General features: G+C 31.8%; 2 protein-coding genes across 2 annotated transcripts; both read left to right on the forward strand.

Annotated features, from left to right (window-relative positions):
* The first annotated feature begins 3,661 nt into the window (after positions 1-3,661).
* Positions 3,662-12,345, forward strand: FAM21 (Family with sequence similarity 21). Its single transcript, XM_013320266.1, has 13 exons — positions 3,662-3,972; positions 4,266-4,370; positions 4,914-5,011; positions 5,608-5,695; positions 5,827-5,960; positions 6,388-6,476; positions 6,643-6,776; positions 7,654-7,767; positions 8,146-8,227; positions 8,667-8,929; positions 9,000-9,719; positions 10,086-11,682; positions 11,885-12,345. Exons 2-13 carry the CDS (start codon positions 4,272-4,274, stop codon positions 11,977-11,979), a joined length of 3,513 nt encoding a protein of 1,170 aa, XP_013175720.1. The 5' UTR covers positions 3,662-3,972; positions 4,266-4,271; the 3' UTR covers positions 11,980-12,345.
* A 1,442-nt stretch (positions 12,346-13,787) lies between these two features.
* Positions 13,788-19,510, forward strand: Nnp-1 (Ribosomal RNA processing protein 1 homolog Nnp-1). Its single transcript, XM_013321449.1, has 11 exons — positions 13,788-14,083; positions 14,315-14,394; positions 14,589-14,738; positions 15,105-15,207; positions 15,685-15,776; positions 16,378-16,554; positions 17,041-17,141; positions 17,327-17,482; positions 17,957-18,120; positions 18,320-18,423; positions 18,597-19,510. The coding sequence occupies exons 1-11, from the start codon at positions 13,882-13,884 to the stop codon at positions 19,323-19,325; spliced, it is 2,058 nt and encodes a 685-aa protein (XP_013176903.1). The 5' UTR covers positions 13,788-13,881; the 3' UTR covers positions 19,326-19,510.
* Positions 19,511-25,868: the final 6,358 nt, after the last annotated feature.

Consider the following 25,868-nt stretch of genomic DNA (forward strand, 5'->3'; position numbering starts at 1 on the left):
TAAGGCAATGTAGGCACGTGCCTAAGACACGAGATAAGGGGCGCGTCCTTGGAGCGTCAAAATCCCCGTCAGTCCTGTAGCATTGTAGCTTTTGTTTTTATTATTCCTAAGTTCTTCTCTGATATATCGATTCGACTATAGTAAGTATATAAGCCTACAAAGTTTATTACTTTGGTACGAAAAGTATCAATTTTAGTAATAACTTCGCATCTTCAATTAAAAGTCATTTAACGGTTTTTATTTCAATTAATTAATTCAATAAACAATCACGCATAAGCAGAAGTTAGCTGAAAATACTGATTACTATTTTATATTCTACGTTTTATGTCTCTTGTCTCATCTTTTACAATAGATTACATTTATTACCATGTATTGTTAGGAAGAAAATCCGAAACTGCGCCGGTATATCTGCGCAACACTAGCCTTATTAAAATGTCAACGCTTATGTCCCCTCACTAATCAATCTGACACTTGACGTGGTAAAGAAAGCGCGCCATTCGCGCCAACGGATCCTAGTTAATAATGTAAAAAAGTATATTATATCAAGAAGTTAAACACATATTGAACATATACAAGAAATAAACTTATTTAATATTAAAATTTTAGCAAAAATCTGAAATAATTTTCTCCAATGAAAATAACTGCATCATTTTTTTCTCGTAAGTATATCGAACAATGACGTTTATTGACATGTCAAAAAAACTGTGCGACGTCGTGCGAACGTTGTTAAATAATAAAACGAAAGGAAAATGTGTAACGTTTAAGTGCTTTGTTCCCATCATTGTGAAGAGAACGACTAGAAGCGAAACGCCATTAACGAAAGTACTCGATTATGTCTCTTGCACTTGCAATCATTCATAGAGAAATAGACTTACAATCGATGCATTAACCAAAGAAGAAAATGTTACAATATGAGCTTTACTTTAGTATACTTAATGTAATTCTAGAATTTAAGCTAGAAACAAACTTAGAGAACCTAGAAATTCTATTAAGTAGCTTTCGGTTAAAATAATACTGTTGGCTTAAACAGGAAAATAAAATGTCATGGGGGCGCCACAATCGCTTCCATTATCGCGTCACTTTTTATAAGTACGCGAAGAAATGTATTATACACTAGATGTCGCCTTCAATTCCGTCCACGCGTAATTTAGGAAAAACTCAATAAGTAGCTTATGTGTTCTTCCAGTCTATGTTCTATATGTATGCCAAATTTCATCAAGATCTGTTGAGCCGTTCCGGAGATATCTTCTAACAACTCTCGCATTTATATTAGTAACAATGTGGATATTAAAATTGAGGTGTTTTATACTAGTCAGACTATACGTAATATTAAACTAACAGAGATCTTTGTCGTATGAGAAATCTACACTAAGGGCCTGTTTGCGACTTTAAGAAGTAAATGATCGCTAATTGCTATGATATTTGTACAACTAAGTCAACACGTACGCGGGTCCCGTGGCAACTAAATAAAGTTCTTTCAACTCCGCCCTGGACTAGATTGTTTTTGTTCGTAAGTTTTGCAATAATATAGGTATGCTGGTGGCCTAGATAACTATGAATGTTTAAAGACGCTAACAAGAGAATTAAGTTAGAACTTATAACGCATGCTACGAAATTAAGTCCTATTTTAAGTTGATAATATTGCTGTTATTTGAAACCTTAGTATATTGGTGGAATAAATTTAACAGAAGACGAGGTGCTAAAGTCAGTCTGAGTTTTTTTTTTAATTATTATTTTAGTCAAAGAAATTAATAATAAAACATTTAGTTGCCAGTAAGACAATTCTTGAATGATAAAGAGAAACTTTCACCTGCCTTGAAGTGATTGACGTGTGGTCAAAGTGTTAAACTGAAGCGATAAATTACCTGACATCATTATTTGATAAGTAAAACTACGCAATATTTACTTAATTAATATTCGTATTAAGACTGGCAACAAATATTTTTATAACGACAATAAAACAAAAGCAATTTTTTTAAAGAAAGGAAAAACGATAAGCTGGTTGCCTAATGCTAAAAAAAACGTACCCCCAGAGGTATCATACATTTAGATTATTTTAGTTGCCAGGTATTTAAGTCCTTCATTACTTACCGCGGGTTTTTGAGTCCAAAATCACCGTTTAAAACATATCTTATCCCTAAGTTGTCAAATATAATGACAGAGGCAATACTTTTATATTTTTACGTCTGAAACCTAAGCGTAGCTAACAATATTTAGGTGTAAATTTAAATTTAATTAAAATAAACCTAAGTCGCATCTAAAGTTGTACCACGTCAGAAAATAAATTGTTCACTGCATTGCGATTACTCTAGACTCTATGGTATGCAGACTTTCAGTTATACTAAACGCTAGTTTGAATTCTGAGTCATGCCCATAATAAATTCTATTTAATTACGTACGCAATTTTAATATAAATCAGCTTTATTTTATCACTGGTTCAATAAAAACATGCACAACCCAGAAGGCAAGTCAAACGATGTTGATTTTGTGGTTTGAATACAAAAACTATTAATAGGAGATTCATATTATCCAATTCCTAAATAATTTTCCAAGTTTTGTGGGACATGTTTAAGTTTTATAATCTTTTATTTTGCTTAATTAACTAATCATGAAAAAAATCTAAAATATCGCTTCGTTAAGCTGGAACTACGTGATTCTATTGTATCGAAATGGTTCAATATAGTTTTTTACCTGAACTTTGGTAAAAACTAACATCAACATCCAATCACGTGCGACCCAAAATATCTTAACAATTTCGTTTACCCCGTGCTGTGATCAGATACAAGGTATTTTTTGTCATTCCCTAACTGTGATAGTGGTCAGTTTTTCCTGTTTTGTTGTGGGATGAATTTTATAAAATGAATATTCGAAATAGATTACCGGGACAATCTTACATCATATTATTATGAAAGTGATTTCTAATGAAGGATTTTAAAAAAGGAATGCTCGCAAATATGATTGTGTAAAAAAGATGTTTATTAATAAAAAAAAATCAGTACTAAGTAAAATAACACGTCGTTTCAAATCAAATTGTTGTAACTTCTTCCTTAATTATTACGTTTGAAATAAATGAAAAAAGTTTTATGTCCATAAAACTTGTTAGCTGAGCAACATTTGTTTATTTATGTATGTATTATTATATGTATATATTCAATAATGTAGTACGCTACGCTATAGAAGACTAGTCACACGCCACATTATCATAGTATTCAACGGATATGACTGCTAATGGAAATTAACCGTGCTTCCTGTCATTCGCGTAATATTCCCATGAAAGATATTACTATGCAATGCATTGAAAATTCAGTTCCATAACTTCTTATACAAGTTGAAGACCTAAAGCAATACGCTATGCTGTTGATATCGCTAGGCGCTACCTGTACAGATTTTATTTGTTCTATTTTGTGTCTTTAGCTTATAATTAGTGCAAGTGTTGCAAGCAAGTGTTGTTGTTTTTATACTTATGTCAGCAATTCGAAGATAGTATAGGCTCCAACAAAAAATATCCTCAACCGTAAATAGCGGTTTATAAATTACCTTTTGTTGTAGTAAACATAAAAATTAAGTTGGCAACATTCCACAGGTGGATTTTGTCAATGTCAACTAATGTCATCTGTCATCTGTATTTAAGGTACATTTTGATTAAAATCTAACAACAATCCTGTTTAATTTGATAACATTTTAACCAATCAGAATAACATTTTGTTCTAGCCACATAACTGTACATAAGAGAGAATTTATTATATTGGTTAAACACACTGCGAGAAATGTGTGCAGGTTTTACAACATTTTGTGGAATAAAACTTAAAGAAACTATTACTATGTTTAGTGATTTTTTAGTTTTCGTCTAATTAATTTGTATCTTAGAAACGCAAAGGATAGAATGTATGTTAGTGGAAAGTGAATAACTTATTTGAGATAAAATCGCTGCACAATACTGACTTTCTAACAGTAATGTTATAAATTGCGTTGGTAAGTTTCACAAACAAATACTAAGATTAATTAAAATGTAAATTTTTTGGAACATTTCCATGATTCTTGACAATTTTTTAAATGCTTTTAAAAAACAAGTTGCAGGTCATTTGTAATGTTTCTATTCTTAGATATTATATTAATTAGTGATTTACGATAAATAATAAAGCTAGGTAACTCCCCTTTCAGTGTAGCAAAGTGAAGTTTAAAGTTAACTGTTACCAACAAATTGTATATAAAACATTCCAAATCTATGTGTATCCCATTATGTATTAAGTTAAATATATTTTCAGAAAACAATGGACAAAACAAACACTGCGTCATTACGCAGCATGGCTCCTCATTGGAGTCTTGCTGGAGACAAACAGCTCCTCAACATTTTACAAGATATACATCAGGTAACATTTTTTTTTATCTGACATAACAAGATTTAAACTGATATATAAACACAGCTAAACACTCACATATATTCGTCCGGTGGCGGCACCGACTAGTTTCGAGCCCATGGACATTCATCAGGATGAGTGGTACTGGTATTATTTCGCGGACGTGGCCCGTCGAATATATGTGATTGTTTAGCCGTGTTCATATATCAGTTTAGTATAATGTCTCACGAAAGTTTGAATAATTTAATAACAAGATGTTTTACTTAAAAAAAACTAAAAACACCTTGCTGGCTCTATCCCTATGACACTCAGGGGAAGAATATGAATCAAATAACATGCCTATTATCAAAATCTCTTCATTTATTAAGGCTGTAGGGGGTTATATCTAAACTTATGCACATATAAATACATATTCCAGAAAAAATATTAGCCATGTACCTTGAGTGATTTAATCAGAGAAAACAAAATCTTTTCCTGTAGGTATTTTTCATAACTTGGTTATTCATGATAACTTGAAGTTTATTGTGTTTATACATAAGTTATTTTAACTTGCAGAAAATAATGACTCGTTGCCAAGAGACAAATGCAAAATTGGAGGAAATGGCGAATGCACTGGATGGGGCTAACATTGATCTGCAGAATGTCAACAATAAGTAAATAAATTTATTTATTTTTCTAGACATTAATTAGAAATACTTTGTTATTTATATTAGTAAACAATATACCATTTAAAAACCTGTACCATAGACAAAGTAGAATTTACACTAAAATTTATTATTATATAAAATCTTAAATATTTCTGGTTAAATACTTTTCTCACATAGCTGTTAGCTACACTTATTTTACAATATCTCTAGTTTTTTTATATCATATGGTGGCAAACGAGGTAGCGGCCACATGAAATCGCTGAAATAGCGAAGTTACCTTTGGCCATAGACATACGCAATTGCATATGCATTGCCTACCTTTAATCAACGGAGGATGCACAGAAAAAAAATATTTCCATGCATCCTCTCATATCTCTCAATTTTGACACAATAAATATAAATATGTCTGCCATGTATGGTAATTTGATGTGGTTTTCATTTGTTTATTTAAGCTTTCAATTGAAACGAAGTATAGGAAGATACTAAAAAGTTTTTAATTTATTAAAATAACATTTGTGTTAATGTATTTAGCACTAAATTGTCTTATTAACCTTTAATCCAATACCATAAAGTATTATATTTACGTTTTGACTATCAAACAGGTTCATGGCCCTGAGCAATAGCCAATTTATTGAAAGTAGAGTTTACGAAGATGATATAGTTGTTACTAACGAAGATACCACAACTAAGGTAAGGAATAATATTAAATTTGTCCAAATTATTTTTTTATTTAAAAATGTATATTTTAGTTAATTAAAAAAAACTAGATGGCATTCGTTAAATAAATGGCGCTATTAGAATATCTGTTTTTTGTTTCATAGCCATTACCTCTAAAGGATCCAGAAACAGAACTGACAAACTTAAAACAGAGCCTTAAGACTTTGGAATCAATGCACGAGTGTGTTAGAATATTGAACAGCGAAAGTGATTCCGATTCAGATGATGATGATGGCAGGTATGTTGCTAAATAATCCTACTAATATAAATGCGAATGTTTGGATGGATGGATGATGGATGTATGTTGGAAGGTATGTCCAGGAGGTCTGAACGGATCTTGATGAAATTTGGCATAAATGTAGAACATTTTATGGAATAATACATAGGGTAGAAATTAAGGTTCTTTTTAATTCCGCGCGGACGGAGTTTTAAATATGTATGAAAAAGAACTGTCTTTTCGAGGAATATACATTTTGAATTAAAAAAAAAACTAAACAATAAGAAAAAGTATAAAAGGAAAAAGGTCAAATTTATGCAACCCCGGGGCCGGTGTTGCCTTAAAAATAAAAAAATATATTTTTTTTAAATTAATAATTAATGTGCCAGCTTATAATAATAGTTCTAGATTTTATTATGTAATTTTAAGGCGTAATATCTTTTTTCAGAATGGTATTCAGGCCTAAAGATCTGTATTCTCAGCGACCATTACCTCATATCATAGGATCACAAGCATGGAAGAGGAAATGGCATGCTGGTAAGACATTTTGTTGACTTTTTACCCCCATTCGCATTAAAAAATATAAAACACTTGATTACTCTACCCTCTAAGTGCATCTACAAAATTTTTCGCGCACTTCATTTGTTATGCGTCTTATTTATTAATTTTATTTTAGTAATTTGTTTTTTTTTATCTCTTTCAGGTCTTATAGCAGAAGACAGTGACAGCGATAGTTCAACATCAAAGGCAGCTGAAGCCGCACCTGACCAGTACTCGGTGTCTGAATCTGAGGAATCTGACATACAAACTGACAGATTGAATATACCACAGAGAACGGTAACATTAAAACTAATCATATTAAGAACGCAATTTGTTTTTTTTTACTTTTTATACTATAAAGTAGCTAAGAAACTACGTAGCATAAGTTACTCAGTCGTTAAAATAATAATTAAGCATCAACAGAAAAAGATTTTTACCGTTCTTATCCATCCATCCATCCATCTTCATTCCATAGTAATTATGGAACTAGCGCACACTAAGCATATCTCTAATATAAGAAATCAACGAGACATAATTGCATCTTTATCTCTAGTTTACATTATGCCAGTACAGTAGTGCTGGACTGGAATGGAATGTTTTGACTCTGCCAGTTAGTGGTATGTGAGTTTTATTCCAGTGTTGATTTTGAACGCTACTGTTATACTGGTATAATGTAAACTAGGCATTATAATAAGATTTTTGACTCAATTTGTATATGTAATGTAAGGAAGAAAATCCGACACTGCCGGCTTACTGGCGCAACACTAGCCTTACTAAAATGTCGATGTTGATGTCCCCTCACTTATCATTCTGACACTTGACTTTGTAATGAAAGCGTGACATTCGCGACAAAGGATTCTAACTAATCTATATATATAAAAGAAAGTCGTGATAGTTACACTATTTATAACTCAAGAACGGCTTCACCGATATGGCTGAAAATTGTTGAGGAGGTAGCTTAGAGCCAGGAGACGGACATAGGATACTATTTATTCATTTTTTTTATTCGAATTTATGCCTTGAAGAGCTGCTTTTTATTTAACTTACTAATATTATAAATGCGAATGTTCAGATGGATGTGTGGATGAATGGGTGGACAACATATATATATCCACGCGGACGGAGTCCCGGGCGACAGCTAGTAATATCTAAAAGTAATAAAATGATTATATAGATATCATCAAGCAGTTCAATGGTGGAGTCAGAGCAGAGTGCGCCACCAACTGCAGTCAGTCAGGCGCACATCGCTGCTGAGTTGGCGCGCAAACTGGCCGGCAACTTACCTGAGGTACAGATACTAAATAAATACAATAATATTTATAATCTATATTTTTATATATAAAAATCAATTGCTTTTCGTTAGTCTCGCTAAAACTCGAGGACAGCTAAACGGATTTATCTTATCTTGATCTTGAAATGTTCATGGAGGTCTTGGGAAGGTTCTAATAATTGCCGGGAAACAATTAAGTTGTTTTTGTCATATAAAAACGGCTAAACACTGACGTCCGATGGCGCCACCGACTAGTTTGGAGCCCATCAAGGGCCCTTCATCAGAATGTTTAGCCGTTTTTATAATATCTCACGAAAGTTTGAATATTTTTTTCGTTCGTTAGTTTTTAATATTATATTGTAATATAATATTTGAACAAAAACATGTACTATTCAGATTCCAGTAAGAACGCCAGAACCAGAGATAACAAAACCCCAGCAAGTTCCCGCCGTTTATAAACCACAAAAACCTCCTACTTGTAAGTCGTCTTTATCTTGTTTTAAACGTAATTTAAATTAAATTTTTATTTTTTATTAAATACCAATATTAAACTCAATGCCAGTGCTAAAAAACCGAGTTATTTGTGTAATGGTGGCGCCACTATTGTTAATACAGCAATCTGATTGGCTGACACTATAACAATCAGTTGTCATTTCAAATTAACGGTAGTTCGAAATTTTGTATAAGTTTATTAGTTAAGTTATAAATGCGAATGTTTAGATGGATGGATGGATGTTTATTTGAAGGTATCACCGGAACGGCTCAACGGATTTAGCTAAAGTTAGACATAATTTTAACAACATAGTCTAGAAGAACACATTGGCTACTTATTAGGTTTGTTTTTAATACCGAACGTACGGAGTCGCGGGCGACAGCTACTATGTATATAATTTCTCAAATACAGTAATTTTTTACAGCTACAATATTCTTCGATGAACCACCTCCTCTGGATGACACATATCAATCAGACGGAGACGACTACAACGACGAAGACGATGATATATTTGCAGAGTTGCACCAAAATAAACCAACTGTTAGTACAAATAAAGACCAAAGTCGTTTGAACGAAGATCTTTTTGGTGGCCTAAACAATTCTAGTAATACTGTTGACATATTTGGATCTGAGCAGAAAGAAACTATTAAACCAAATTATGAGGAAACTGAACCTGCTAAAGATAAGGTAATCTATACCTTATTTAGTAGAATATAAGGTCTTAAATATCGTTGCTAATTTTTATTTATTTTCACAGAAACCAATCGGTGGAATCTCAGTTTTTGGATCTATGAAAGGAACCGAAAGTATTGGAGCTTCAATTTTAAAACGTAATCCACGCAAAACTTACAGTTCAGATGAAAGCGATGAAGATATGTTTAAAAGTAATCAGAAATCCATACAAACTGGATACACTGAAGGCGTACCATCGAAAAATAATGCCAATACAGTAACAAATAAACCTAAAGATGAGACACAAACAGATATACAAGATAAACCAGAGACTAAAGAAAAGAAACCTGGGAAACCAGAAAGAGATATCTTAGATGATCTATTCAGCAAAAATAAGCCTAGTCAAATTAAAAGCAAAGATACCAAGCAAGAATTAATTACAAAAGACAAAGACCTCTTCAGTGATAACCTTTTTGATGATATTGATGACATTTTCACAGATAATAAAGTACCTATAAAAGAAGCTAATAAAAATGTAAAATCAATATTTGATGATGATGATGGTGATGACGATATATTTGCAAATGTCACAGTTAATGAAACTAATGCACCCAAAAACAACGTAAACGAAGCAAAAGACTTATTTGATAGTGACAGTGAATTGTTTTCAGATATTCCTATAAAAACTAATATAGAACAGCCTTCTATAAGCAAAGTTGATAATAATGCAATTAGTGATAAGAAAAATATTAAAAGTATTTTTGATGAAGATAGCGATGATGATATATTTTCTAATGTTCAAATTAAAGATGTAAATATTATAAATAATAAACAAAACAACAAACAAACAAACATAGAAAATCCTTTAAAATTAAGTGAAGATGATGATAATAATAATCTATTTTCTCAAAACACTTTAGCTACAGATAAAAAAGATCTGGCTGAAAGCACAGAAAAGCTAGAATCTGATAATGAAATTAAAAATAAAATAAGCCAAAACAATCTTGCCAGTAATATATTCTTAACTCCCCAAACCACACAGCAAACATCAGAACAGAGTCCAGCTTTATTTGATGATGATGAAATTGATGAATTATTTACAAATAACCACATAAAAGAAAATGTCATTTTAGAAGGAGATATTAATCCTACAAATTTAAACAATGAAAAGAAATTAACTTCACAAGAATTTGATGATAAATTGAAAACTGAAGTTACTAATAAAAGTATAGATTTTGAAAAAGAAAATTCCAATTCCTCTTCTGAGTTAGCAACAGATCCTAAAGCTATAAATGTTGATTCATTCAAGAATGATTCAGAAAGTCATGGAAACAATTCTCAAAATGATACTAAGATTGAAAGCGACAGTGAAATATTTGCTACTAAAATGGAAAATACTCCCCTACCTTCACTACCTACTGAACAGTCTCCCGCAGACATATTCAATGATATATTTACCGATGTACCACCAGACTTTGAAAAACCGAAAGAACCTAAAAAAAGTAAAAACATCAACGCACTTTTTGATGATGATTCAGATGATGAAGCATTATTTTTCAAAAAAGATGATGCAATATCTGACGAAAAACCTGACGTTAGTTCTACGGTTAAAGATGATCTATTCAGGATATTTAGTGATGAACCACCTGCTATTGATATAGATTTGCCGACAGAAACTACAAATGAAGTCAGTGAACCAGAGTTGCCAAAGCAAATTTTATCTAAAAACCTTGATGAATTGTGCAACCAACAACCAAAATTACATGATGGGAATCAAACAAAGGACTTCAAAGAGAAAGAAATCGTTCATAAAGTTAATGATGATATTGATGGTAGTAAAAAAACTATTGGAAAACTTAAAGCTATGAATTTAAACATAAATGTTAATACATTATTACCTGGTGCTTCTCCTAATAAATCTAAACCCATCGAAGAACCTGACGGACTTTTATCCATCCCGGATACAGATAAACAAAACGACACAGAAGAAATAGTGTCAACGCTTGTGAAATCTGTCAGCTTCGAAGGTGACGCGGATTCGGAACTTCTAAACAATAAATTGTCTAAAGAAAGAGCTAAAATTCAAGTTAAAAGACGACCATCTACAAGAAGAGCTAGGCGAGAAGCTGTTAAAAAATCAGGCATTGATTTCGGCAGTACTGACTCAACAGACAACTCTAGTTCAATAGACAGTCCAAAAAGTACAACAAAAACAGTTGTAAGTACAGAAAGAAATGTCAAATCTAAAGTTGTATATATTTTAAACGACGAAGATATATTTACGAATGTTAAAACGGAGAAAAACGGCAATGAAAATGCAAAAATTCAAACTTGCAATGAAAATTTACAAACTCCCGTGAATAGTACTGAAATTTTCGTTGAAGACATTTTTAAACAAACTCAGTCTTCCAAAATAGAAAGTGATTCAATTAAATCGTTAAAAACTATAGACAAACAACAGACAATCGAAAAAGAAAATATAAATTCTTCAACAAAACCCGACAACTCTCAAAAACCAGCAAAATGTAAAGCATCTATATTTGATGATATGAGCGATGAGGAAACTGAATTATTTTGTAATAAAAAACCAGTTGTCACAAATACTAAAAATATATTTGGATGTGACAGTGACGAAGAACTTTTTGGAAACAACAGCAAGAAATCTGTAGATATAGTCGAAAAGAAATCAACTATTAAGGTTGACGTGAAAAAATCGTTATTTGACGACGATAGCGGAGATGACCTCTTTGGTGGTGGAAAGAATACAGGTAAGTCACAATTTATTTTCTTACGGAATACGAATAAATGGCAACACTGACTCAACTGACACACTTATTATTTTTTTGAAAATTGAATATTCTTAAAAGTAAAGATTCTCGTAATTTTTTTAAAATTAATTTCCAAAAAATTTTTATTTAATATTTGATCCATATCATACTTTACCATTAATAGTTTTTTTGTTAATTTCAGGAAGAAGTATATCAATAAAGCCTAAAGAAATAAAACCAACGAAAACAGAGGCTGTTGTCAAAGATCCTTTATCATTGCTTTCTGATGATGATTAACATCAGCTTAGAATTTTATATTCAAAAATGTACCAGAACAAATTATATAGTTAACACTTTCACTGCTGTCTGGCAATTCCGTTTTCATACAGAAAAGGCATTAAAGGTGTTAAAGAATTGTTATAAATCTTCAAATATCTTGTCGGCTCAAGTACACATCTGTACGGAGCCGCCAAGATATTTGATAATTACTATACAGTTGTATTTACTACTTAAGCGAATTAATGCAGGCATAGTGCCAATGTAATTAAAAAAATTAAAATATCTATTGTTAAAATTTTAACTATTTTTAAGATAAAAAGCTATAGTAAACTTAAGTGCAAATGTCAATCATTCCAATATAACAATGAGATTTATAAATATATAAATATATTTTATATAAAAAAAATAATTTATTGTAAATAGTTGCTGAGGCGCTTATATTTGAATTAATTTTAAATGGTATTGGGCAAATTGGCTTTAATTTTTTTTATTCATACATTAAAAAAAACTATTTAAAAAATATAATTTTAAAATCTATTGCTTGCAAAATTTTAAACGGTCTTTTTATTCTATTCTTTATAGTCAAAGATAATGCATTAAATTTATTTTCTAAATTACCATATTTGAGTATTGTTAACATTCGACTCAACTTTTCTACAAATGTAACTATGTATGTCATAAGTAACGTAAAAAAGTACAATAATAGACAATAAATTCTATTCTTATGCATAACAAATGTTTTATAGTGCAACCATAGATATATAACCTATAGATACGGTGACGTCATCAAAAGTAGATTCTTGAAATGTCATTTTGTATTTTAAATGAAGATATTTACCACCTTTGTGCTTCGGATTTGGTATATCTATAGATTTATATCTATGTGTGCAACATATTAATTCCTTACAATCTAATACATTTTAATTGCACATGTGCAATATTAATTGAACCATTTCGTACATAAGCATATGTTAAGGAAGTGAAAAAGAAATACTTAATTAAACGTCAGTTTCCACTGTCGAAATACCAATTAAGCATATTGTCTCAACTTTCTTAAGGAGAATGAAAGGGATGTCAATGTGTTTTCACACCAGGGTTTCAACAGTGGAACTATAGTTGTGATTCAATGATAATGCAAGGATATTTAGTATTACTTTTTTTGGTCTGTTTACAAAGTTTCGTGTTCTTTCTACCACTCTTAGAATCTTGCCATAAAGTGTATAATTTTTATATTGATAACCTAACTATGCGTAAGATTCTATACAGATTTATCACGTTCAGTCCTTTCCAAATAATTGCCAATTTTGTTTTTAACTTATTCCCATATTTTTATTTCAATTCGCCAATACAACTCATGAACTGCGATACTGTTATTGTTTAATTATGTGATTATTATAACTGAATTTACTACATAAAGTGCCTGTATTTATATGATAAAGTTGTATGGTTTTGTTGATAATAAACGTTGCTTATTGCTCTATTATTTTTAATAACTCTTTTATTAAATTACTAGTGATCGCCCGTGACTTCATCAGCGCAGATTTAATGAAAATTGTAGGCTATACTCATTGTGCATCAGGTACCTTTACTTTAAAGTCCCGTTAAAACCTGTTTTTCCATTCCGGAGTTTACCCGGAACAAACGCGTCCTTGCAGACAGACATACAGAAATTTTATTTCTAATTTCGATAACTATAAAACAAAACCTCGTCGGCGAAAATTAGTCAGAGTAACAGAACGGCAATGCTGCTTTTGCTATAAAAATAAAAAAAAAAGTAAATGTCAACTCTATGATGCTGTCAAAAACTTAAACGTCAGTTGTTTTTCAAATAACTAAACTCGTGTGACTTGTCCGTTTATAAATTTATAATTGCGTAGTATACTTAGGACTTTGATATATAATATTACAGTATCATTGAAAATGAAAACCAATAACAAGAAGAAAACTAAAAAACAAAAATCTAAGAATAGGCCAATTGTAAAGAATAAAAAAGAACGTATTCTTGTCATAGCGCAGGAATTCAAATTCGCGAAATTACTATCATCTAATGAGAAGAAAACACGAGATCGTGTATTGAAAGCATTAAAGAAATGGTTACTTAATTGCTTTGAGAAAGGATACGGTACGTAATTTTATAACTTTGTGTTTATGCAGTAAACATGTGAGATTGTTAAACATAACCTCAAAAACAAATTTAGGAACTGTCACAAAACAAAACCCTGTAATTTAAACTAGCATTTAATCCAAAAAGAATTATAGCCCTTACAACTTAAGGCAACGTAATAAGAGATACGGAATAAACTATTGCACAAAATACGGTATATACATAAAAATATTGTTTTGTAAATTGCAGAGTTCAAAGAAGATGACTTTTTCAGAGTGTGGAAAGGTTTGTTCTATGCTGTATGGATGTCAGACAAACCGTTAATACAGGTAAAAGAGTAACGTAACGATATTAAAAAAACAAATAAAATATTGCCCTTGTTTTAAGTTATTCAACAAAAAGCAAAAGGCAAGCTAATGCCTTCCGCAGTAACCAATTACGAAATGTTACAATAAAACAATAGGTTCATGTAAGAAGACCATTTTATAGTAACTCACAGATTCGACATGTATTTATTTTACAGGAAGAACTATGTGAAAACATAGCTGGCATATTAGATCAGTTCCCTCCGGAGCAGATAAAGAATGCAGCTCTCATGACAAAGGCAGGCTTCAAAATGTTGGCTACAGGGTGGTATGGAATTGACCAACATAGAATTGATAAATTTATGATGGTAAGATAGTAAAAATTATGAATAGTGTAAAAACTTTGTGTTTTTCCAAAGTGAGATTATTGTGAAACACAATTTTTCCTGTATCATATTAATTCTTCATAAACAGAGTATGTTCATTCAATTTCAATTCACTTTAATAATTTTCACACAATTACAATATGTAACTGTGGGTTTTTGAGTCCAGTAAACCAATTTAAGACATCATTATTTCTGTGCTATCAAAGATAATGACAGGGATAGTGATTTGTTTTATATTGATATTTTGGTGTCGGAAACCCATGGTTAATATTCATAATAGTGTAAATGATAAAGTTTTGATCTTGTTATAAAATATTCTATTTTATTCATAATTCTCTGTTTTTGCAGCTGGTACGTAGATACTTGCGTGGTAGTTTACGATGTCTGTTACGCTGCAAGTGGAGCTTAGAGAGTTGCAACATTTATACTGAAATGTTAACGGCAGAGGATGGTACAGTATTATTCGAACTAATTTATATTCATAACTTTTCTTTTTAACTAAAGACTACAACTTTATCTTACTAATATTATAAATGCCCATTTGGATCTGATATCTTACGTTCATATGGTGAAGGAAAACATTGTGATGCAACCTGTATTTATCTGAGAATAAAAATCAATGATATATGTGTGAAGTCAACCCTCAGCAGGCCAGCATGGCTGACTATGACATAGTCACCCCTAACTTAGGGTAAGCTCCGAGCCCCTCAGTGGCAATGTATAGTGAGCTGATGATGAATGTTTGGATGAATGGATGTTTGTTTGAATGTATCTCCTGAACGGCTGCATGAATTTCAATGAAATTTGACATAAATGTTGAACACAGAGTGGAAGAATACAAAGGCTAATTAAGTTTTGACTAATTTAGTGAAGACACAGTCACGGGCAACACCTAGTTATCTATAAATGTATGTATTTAAATTTACAGGTTTATTAGCAGTGAAAACACCAACATATGCTCGGAATGCTTTATCTCTAATATTGCATTTCATTGATTGCTTCCTTGAAGAGTTGGCTAAAGTAAGTTATTGTACGTATAAGGTAATGTAAAACTGGACAACAGTCACACTGTATGCCAAAGCACCAATTTTTTTACTATTGTTTTAAAAAAGAAATCCTGGTACGGTTTTATAATTTAATTAGATATTTAATATAAATAATAGAAATTTAACTTAATCCATAGTCTATAATATCCAACTGGCAACACTGTTTTTCTGTTACTGTATTAAGCAGCTTCCTTTTTCCGTGTTTACAAAATCTAATGCACAACAAGAATGAAGAGTTATTCAAAATTTCGTGAGACATTATACTAAACTGATATAAAAACGGCTAAAAACTCACTTATATTCATCCAGTGGCGGCACCGACTAGTTTCGAGCCCGTCGGGGGCCCTTCATCAGGATGAGTTGTACTGGTATTATTTCGCAAACGCGGCCCTCCGCTCACTAACTAGTCGGTGCTGCCATCGGAGGAATATGCGTGAGTTTTTAGCCGTTTTTAAATCAGTTTAAGAATGAAGAAGCTTTCTAGTACATCACCGCATACATATGTAATGTTACAAACATTGTATTGAGTACAAAGCTTAAATAAATAAGTATATACTGCATTAAACTACTTGTAGATATCACAAGGCAAGATTCCTGATGAAAGTATAGTATGCCTGTTGCGGCCATTTTGTTTGCTGGTGTGCGGAGGTGAGGGTGCAGCAGTGAATGCTGCGCGGTCGCTGCTCAACGCACTCCTGTACCAGTCAGACTTCGGCCTGCAGTATGCTGCTAAGAAACAAGCCTGGCAAAAGGTATGTACAGTCTCTTTCTTTCTAAAGATAGTTATTTGCTGTATATTTTTTCCTTTCTCTATTTTTAAATTTACTGTTTAATATTTAAGGGTTATAATCTCTTTTAATTTACTAGCTGTCGCCCGTGATTTTGTCCCCGCGTGAATTATAAGAAAACTTATATAGTAGCCTATCTGTTCTTTCAAACTATGTTCTACATCTATGCAAAATTTCAGTGGGATTTATTCAAACGTTTAGAAGATATCTTCTGACAAACATCCTTCCATCCATCTAAACATTTGCATTTATAATATAGATTTCTCGATCTGGGTGACACAACATATAGGACTGTTGCTAATTTACCATTAATCTTTGCCAGTTTCAGGATTAAGGGATTTTGCAGGATTAAGGAAACTAACATCAATCGTACACTTAACTAACTCTAGAACCATTCGTGTTGCACAACGTTTGCATGATGGAAATTAATTTGTGTTACTTTAATTTCAGATGGGATGTCCCCCGGGCGGACCAGACGCGTTGGAAATGGTGATTGAAGATGGTGATGAAGAAAATGATGAGAATGACGAAGATGATAATAAAACTGAATCGTAAGAAATATAGACATACTACAAAGGAAACAAAAAATAAATTTACTGTTTTTTAATTTTTTTGTAAGAAACGGGGTTCTTACCACAATTGAACTTTTCTTTGAACGTTTTCTTACGAATGTTATTATAATTAAAACAACTAAAATTTAAAGTTGTATAAGAAGTGAATTTATTATCTATTCCAGTGGTCCAGTTTTAGACCCTCGGGCGGGCAAAGTGAATGTGGAGCTGGCACAGCTGCCGGTGCCGAGCGCGCTGCTGGCGGAGGAGCTGCGCCGGCTGGCGGACACTGTCTCCCGCACACACAAAGCGTGCAAACGCGCCAAAGCCTGCATAGAAAGGTAGGTAACCTAGTGAGCTGAATGGATTTAGACAGTTTCTGCCAACAACCGCCCTTCATACATAAAAGTAAATCTTCGAAACGATTATAGTTGCTGGCGATTTATGCATTGTCATATAGTTTCATACAGCGCACGTCATCGATGTTTTGGTTTTGAATCGCAGAAATCCTCTCCAACGGTAGGCAACGCATATGCAATTGCGTATGTTTATGGGCAACAGTCACTTCGCTATATCAGCGACTTCAGGTGTATAAAAAAATGAGTCTTTCGCAACCTGTTTATCAAAATCATTGTGAGAAGTCACTGCAATTTTCAAGATGGCCGAGCAAATCTGTACAAATATTCATTATGCCTTTACTGACATATTCTACGTTAGTTGCATGGAAGTCAATGCGATACTAGCGACGCAATATTACAATTGGTTTCGAAGATTTACCTCTCTTTGTGTCTACAGTTTCGTATGTATATATACAGTTTCGTACAACTGAGCAACAACGTGTACCCGCTGCGCATCAAAAATACAGACTTCCTGGCAGACCTGGAGGAGGCAGCATTACCCAAGCCTTTGGAAGCAGCTAAACAACTTAAGGACTTGGAGAAAAGACTCGCTACTTCCGCCGATGAACTGGCATTGAGAGGTAAACAGAAAAATATTAAATAAACAGTCTTTAGTTCAACATTTTTTAACTGTAATTGGTTTTGAGTAGACATGCTTCATGCTTTTCTTAATCATTTTCCACAACTTTATAAAAATATAGTCAAAGATCAAGTTGGCGGTTGATAAATTGCGCGGTTTTTGCCTCATTCTAAAAAAAATATGAATAATTTTCTTTTCAGGTTTAAGTCGCAAACATCGCAAACGTCTTTTAGCGAAAAGTCGCGCTGGACTAAGTATAGTTGAGGATGTTGTCAAACCTGACGAAGTGCCAGCTGAATCTACTGTAAGTTATTTTTAACAAGTAAAACAATATTCATTACGAATTAATTTTATTCTCATATAAAAAAAGCACATTTTTTTTAATCTGAACAAATTAAAAAAAATATGTGACTTATCGAAAGCTTCTTTTAATATTTAGTTAATTGTTTTAAAAATAATGAATATTAATATTTACAGAATGGAGATTGGAATATTGAAGAAACAAAGTCTGATGACAAACAAAAGAAAGAAAATGATACATCCAATAAAAAACCAGCAAACAAAAAGAGGCCAAACAAGAAACGTAAACTTGAAGAGAAAACAACTAAAGTGGAAAATGTTAAGAAAGTAAAAACTGATAAGAAAGAACAAACACAAAAACATTCTGAAATAAAAATGGCTACAGCAAAAATGAACGGTGATTCTAAACCGAAGCAAAAACTAAAAAAAGATAATATTAAGAAAATGGAAGTAGATAAAGACAAAGAGAAAGGTAAAGACAAGACTCAAGTAGCTGCATCTAAGAAAAAAGATAATTTAGTTAATAAGGAAAATAGTAAAAATAATGCAAAAACAATAAGTGAAAAGAAAAATACAGAAACGCAAAAAGTCAAAGAAAAACCTTCACAAAAACCTATGAAAGCAACTCTAGTAGTTAATAAAGTGAAAAATAACAAAAATAAAATATCACCGAAAACTTCAAAATCAATAAATGCAAAATTATCTTTAAATACACCGAAGAAAGTTAAATTTGTTTTAAAAAATAATGGAGCTCAAGCTCCGGTGGATTATTACAAAAGTGTTAGACAGAGTCCGAACATACCTTTTGACAGCAGCAAGCAACCAACAAAAACTAACCTCAAACCTTCAACACCGTCACCAATCAATCCATTCTTTAAAAAGAAATTGAGATTAGCAAAAATGTGAAACTAACCTAAAGACAATATTTGCTTTCAGATAAAACAAATCAATGAAATCTTTTATAAAAATAAAACTAGACGATATTATGATTAACTTCCTACATTTCCGCGGACAGTGATTTTATAATTTCAAGTTTTTGCATATTAATGACAAAACAATTGTTTCGTAGAGAAAATTACATTTTTTCTCGTTCTTCCATACATTTAATTAAAGCCATATATATTAGCTCAATTATTAATTTAAATAAATCTGAATTTATTTCCAAAATACATATTACATACATCAAAGTATGAAAACTAGGTAAATCATAATTTTGCGTTACAAAGAACAAATCTATTTGTTCTGTGAATTACATATTTTTCAACAACGGGTAATTAGGTTTCGAAAGAAACGTTATGTCGAGGCTTTTCTGTTTACCCAACATGTTAGAACTATATTTGTAGAGGAATTTAATTCAGATTTGAAATTGTAAAGAAAATAAATTAAATTAATATTGTATTTCCTGTTTTATGGCTTCTGAATTGTAAGCTCTATTGCAAATAACAAGAGATTTGTTTCTCCGTTGTGTTTGTAATTCACACTTTATTAGTGTTAATTTTCATGACAGATTTAGCTGAATTGTTATAAAGGTTAATGTTTTGTATTAAATTAAATTCTTAATTTTACCAGTGTTTTTTTTCAATTAGATCCTAATATTGAAGAAGGTTAAAGTTAAATAAAACGAGCATTTTATAACCGTGTATATAATGTATGGTACTATGCATCCATTCGCTTCAGCGCTATATTTACAACTAATATATTACAAGTGGTCTTCCCTTACATTTAAGTCGCAGGAACAAAATCTGACCATAGATTAATTTACACTGTATATAATTCCCCACATTTATAAATTCATGAATTGTCACTAATATTAACACGATTGCAATGTAAAAAAAAACATAGTCTATGGTCAATTTAATTCCATTGTGGCAACATTACTTTAAAAAAAAATGTAGGACCACAATCTATTATGCAATTTACAAATCGACATTTACGTCGTACGCAACGATATCGCGAACAAATCTATCACATGTCAATATTTACAACTTGATAAGTAGCAAATATACATGAGAGCATTGTATTCACTACTCAGCAAATGGCTCCGTAAATATTCTATTTGTTAGGCCCGTAAAGAAAAACATCTTATACATTTTATAATCTACAGAAACTTGCTCGAGTTACCTCGGTCAGTCGTGGCCCGATTTCTAACATCTAACAATCAACATCCATATAAATTCATTTCTCTTAAGCGTATAAATGAAGGTATTACAATATTATTTTGAACAACACTATTATTTCTAGAACAATCTCCACTACTAAAATTATTAATATCTCTTTCACTTCTATATTTAATGTCTTAAGGTTAGACAATCCGAAATCGTGCGAACACTCGGCAGTCGCTTCAGAGCGAGACATATGGCTTATGGGGTATACAATGTTTGTCTCTCTCTGAAACGACTGCCGAGTTTTCGTACGATTCCGGATTGTCTAAATAAGAATTTAAACACAGAATTACTTCCAATTTTATGATCGGATTCTTCTTGAATTAATTTGTTCATAATGCAGATTGTTCTAGAATTTAAAACATATCTACTTACTACACATTGCATGCTAATAAAGTAACATCAAATATATAGATGTTCTTAATTTCTCAACAATATATATTTATCTTCATTCAAACATCACGTAATTCGACACATCCGATGAAAAGAGTAGATTCATTTAAACATGTTCCGAAATCGTACGAACATTCGGCATTCGCTTCAGAGTCGACTGCCTTGTGATCGTACGATTTCAGATTTAATCTAAACGAACCTTAGGATGTAACTTTCCGTCTGATGTATCGTCACTATTATAGACCGACAGGATCACATTGATTATGGCCACGGATAAGGAATCTTCAAACGAATACTTTACTATAGATTATGTATAACCATAGAAAATAACTGAATTCAACATCGATACAAATTTTATACGGAACTGACACATGCATTGACACAAATTGTCAAAGAATAACAAGATATGTCAATAAAAGTGTAAAGTCATTGACGCGAGACGGTTGACATTTTTTTGTCTCTGTCACACCTCTAGTTTCTTTATATTTTCATCTCGCTTACACAAGTTGTAAAACACAAAGATATTTTCATACACGAAATACAAGTGTAATATTACATCATAGACTTCATTACGACAAATCTTTATCTTTGAATCTAAAAAAACTTTAAAATCTACTTACATTAAATTGCCACAGTTTTCTTTTATTGTTACGTGTTAAACACATTTGATATAGTTACATACTATCATTAATTTAATCAAATTGGTAGAAAATACATTCCCTGCAACGATCTTAACTACGCTAGTATGTTAGTACAGTCAAACCGGGATAAGCGAGAGTTTGTTCCGACGACCTTCATAAGAGAAAAAACACGGCCACACAGAAGACATGCGTCAAGTGGAAGCAATTCCGCGTTTCATCTGATGAGTATGCGTCCGTGTGGCCTAATTAAGTACTCTTTCCCTCCCCATCCTTTTTCTTATTAAGAAAGGATGGGAAGTGGAAGTGGACTTTCCGAATAAGAGGACGCATGGGAAGAGAAAATATTTTCTTTCTTTGCATCCTCTCCTCCATAGATTAAAGGTAGGCAACGCATATGCAATTGCGTATGTCTATGGGTATGTCACTTCGCTATTTCAGTGATTTCAGGTGGCCGCTCGCTCGTTTGCTACGGTATGATATATAAAAAAAAAACTCTGATAAAAGATAAAAATTACGCGTTCACTTGGACTCTCGCTTATCCAGTATCGACTGTACCAGTCAGCGCATAAAATACTCATGTCACGCGTTTAGGCCTTTCGTTCCAATAAAAGTAACATTATAAATAATTTTATGTAAGATTAATTTGTACGATTCATTTTATCTAATATATTGCAACATTCAACAATACATACATACAAAAACATCGTCAATGCTTTTCTCCTTTAAAAAGCAACGGTAACAATGTTTCGTACAGGTATTCAAACAGTGGAAACTCAAAGTAATATCAAATATTAACAATTCACAAGCCGATAAAAATGCTTTAAAACTCAAATAAATTGTAAATTTTTTAACTAATTTATCATATTTATAAAATGTTAATTGTCGATGGTCATCATTAAAAACTTTCTATCGAGGTCAAAGTATATAAGGGAATGTACCCATACTACGTGCCTCGTTTAACGGGGGGAGGAGCGGAGTCTTTAAAATACTACGGTCACTCACAGGAGCGGGGGGGGGTCTCAGATTTTAGTCACGCAGTCGTTACTTGTTTTTTTTCATCATACATAATTCACTAGTAACTTAAGTATGCATGCAGTCTTATGATATAAAGAGGAGTATGAGCCAATTTTTTTTTCAATTTTTAAAAATCATAATTATGAATTACTACGTAAAAACTAAAGACGGGGGGGGGGTCTTGACATGTACTCCGAGTGGTCACCGAGGGGTGGGAGGGGACGAAAAATCTTAAAAAAATAGGTCACGTAGTATGAGTATGTTCCCTAAGGAACAATATATTTGTAAATATTCAAACTCTATAACGCATACTGTTTTATGGCACCTTAAAAACAAAGATATATATATCAATGCAAAAATATATAACATATTATCGTCATGGTTTCAAACATTACCCATACATATTTACAATAAATGCTAAACATGAGCTTACATCTGTATTAGTTAATTACATATATGTCATGTTATAGTCCGACAAACATATCTGACCCGGTGAGACACACTAAAATATAAAATTATCAGAATCATCAGCTTACTATATCCCCACTAAGGAACTCGGAGCCTACCCTAAGTTACTAAGCCATAGTCAATGCTGGCTCAGTGCGGTTTGATTTCACACATATCTTTGAATTTCTCAGATATGTGCAGCATCAAGATGTTTTCCTTCAACGTAACAACGTCGGATAAATGTACATATGTAAATCGAAAAACCGAATCGAACCTAGGACCGAGGGATGACAAGTTAAGTGCTTTATATTTAGGTAGAAAATCCAACACAGTGACGGTGTACTGGCACAACAGTAGCCTTATTAAAATGTCCTTATGTCCCCTCACTAATCATTCTGACACTTCACTTTGTAATGAAAGCGCGCCATTCGCGACAAAAAATTAATAAAGGTCTAAAAGTATAAAGAAAATGGGAAAAAACATGACAAGACAGCTATAGTATAAGGATCTTGACGTTTTAATATTGACAGATGGCGCTAGTGAGTTATTTAGTTTGACTTATTCCCACCGGGTCAGATAATTTCGTCTATCTATTTTAATTTCACTACCTATTGGCACTGCACAGATAATCTACAAGGAAAATACTTTTATTATTAATCCTTAATTACTACTGGACACAATATTAAATATTTGAATTCATTAAAAAAACAACGATAGTGAATATAAAGAAATTAACGTGAAAATCCATTGTCAAAAAACTTATTTAAAAAATATACTTACCTTTTTTTTTGCAAGAACAAAAGTGACACTTATGTTTGTTGAACAAGTATTTTGACAATGAAAACTCAGATATGCAAGCCAACTGGACGAGGTTTTAAAATATTTATATAGATGTTATATTTTAAGCACATAAAACAGTCAAGTTCAAAATTAATTTAGAAGTAAAATAGTTAACAGAATTATGGAATGTTTTTTTTACATTTCCCAACTTAAAATCTATTTACTACTCTTGCACAAAAATAAATAGTTTTATAGTTTCAAACTGCTATGACGCAATGAAACTAGGTGTCATGTTTTTGTACACGAGTAGTGTTTACATGTCACCGACAAATTATGTCGGTTAATAAAATAACCAGACACGATGTAATGTCTAATCTGAATAAGAGAGAGTCATTGCCTATTTTGATAGACGAACTCGAAGTGAGAAACTCGGGTAAGAGAAAACTCTATAAGCGAGAAAAATATCGCGGTCCCTTTAACCCTCATCTATCCAGGTTCGGCTTTATTTGAAAAATTTGAACATCCATCATGGACAAGCAAATCTAACTATCCTATTTGTGTTAAACAAAAAATGTCAGTACTCAGTTACTTTTATATTTTTTCTTATTAACTAACTCTTGAAATTAAAAGTAGTTCGAATGATTTATTTACTTTCCAATTTAATCTTTCTAGTCAGATTTAAGACTGCTTCATTTCATAATAAGTCGGCGACATAGTATTGTAAAAGTACAACATAATGTGTTATATAAAATTCATAGTTACATAACAAAAGGAAGACGCAACTATTGCAAAAATACTATTTAACTTGTAAATCCAACATTTTCTTTAAAGATATTACTATAATTGTAGAAACGTATAAACCTCATTTCCACTACGCGATTAGCCGCGGCAAGTCGCGCTAGTGGAAAATGATATCTAAAATATATAAAGTTTACTTTGTACATGAACAGTTCATCTGTGATGTATTATTGGCATAATTAATAAGAAAATAATTACTAAAATTTACAAAGAAGAGAGATGGTATATTAAAAACTATTTGTCAGAATTATATAAATTTTAAAGGATATCAAAAGGAATATTTTATTTTAGCACTTTTATATATATATATATATATATATATATATATATATATATATATATATATATATATATATATATTGCTAGACACAAAGACACTTGATTTTAAATTATTCAAACTTTCATGAAAAATTATAATAAACTGTTATAATATATAAAAACGGCTAAACACTGAGGTATATTCATCCGGTGCCGGCACCGACTAGTTTCAAGTCCATGGCGGGCCCTTCATCAGGGTGAGTGGGACTGGTATTATTTCGCGGACGCTCACTGCGGGCTTGAAACTAGTCGGTGCCGCCACCCGACGAATATACGTCAGTGTTTTAGCCGTTTTTTTATCAGTTAAAACTTGCTTTTTTTGTTTCTTAGTGTTGCCATTAAAAATCATTATTTTGGTCTAAAATAATGCAAATTATTTATTAAACTTCTGTAATATATTTCTGACCTGTTTTATTGAAAATTAAAAGCCAATAAACAAAGGTATTTTTTGAATGAATTTAATGTAGATAAAAATGCAAAACCAGAGACAATTAATTAATTTTAAAAACAATATTTTCTATGTTTCAAAATAAAGCAATAACTCACAACATAGACAATTTACTTTTATCTTTTATATAATTATTCTGTTTTCTGTACAATATTTAGATAATTTATACAAAAAAGGTTATATTGTTATTGAATCACTATGTCCATTGAAAAAAAAAACAGTTAAGCAATTTTTTGCAATTTCTAACATAAATATGACGTCACTGGTTTTGTTTTTAAACAGCTTATATTAAGTATAGATTTATACAACTTAGTTCTATAAATTTACATCTTTGTACTAGCAAAGCCCACGCGCAGTCAGCAATGGAAGTCAACTCTAAATTGTGATGACACGGCAATGACTTCCAGCCCCGTAAAGAAGCTAAAAGCTAAATTAAATATTTTTTTTT

The sequence above is a fragment of the Papilio xuthus genome, unplaced genomic scaffold (genome assembly GCF_000836235.2).
Source record: "Papilio xuthus unplaced genomic scaffold, Pxut_1.1 DF825946.1, whole genome shotgun sequence".
Taxonomy (NCBI): Eukaryota; Metazoa; Arthropoda; class Insecta; order Lepidoptera; family Papilionidae; genus Papilio; species Papilio xuthus.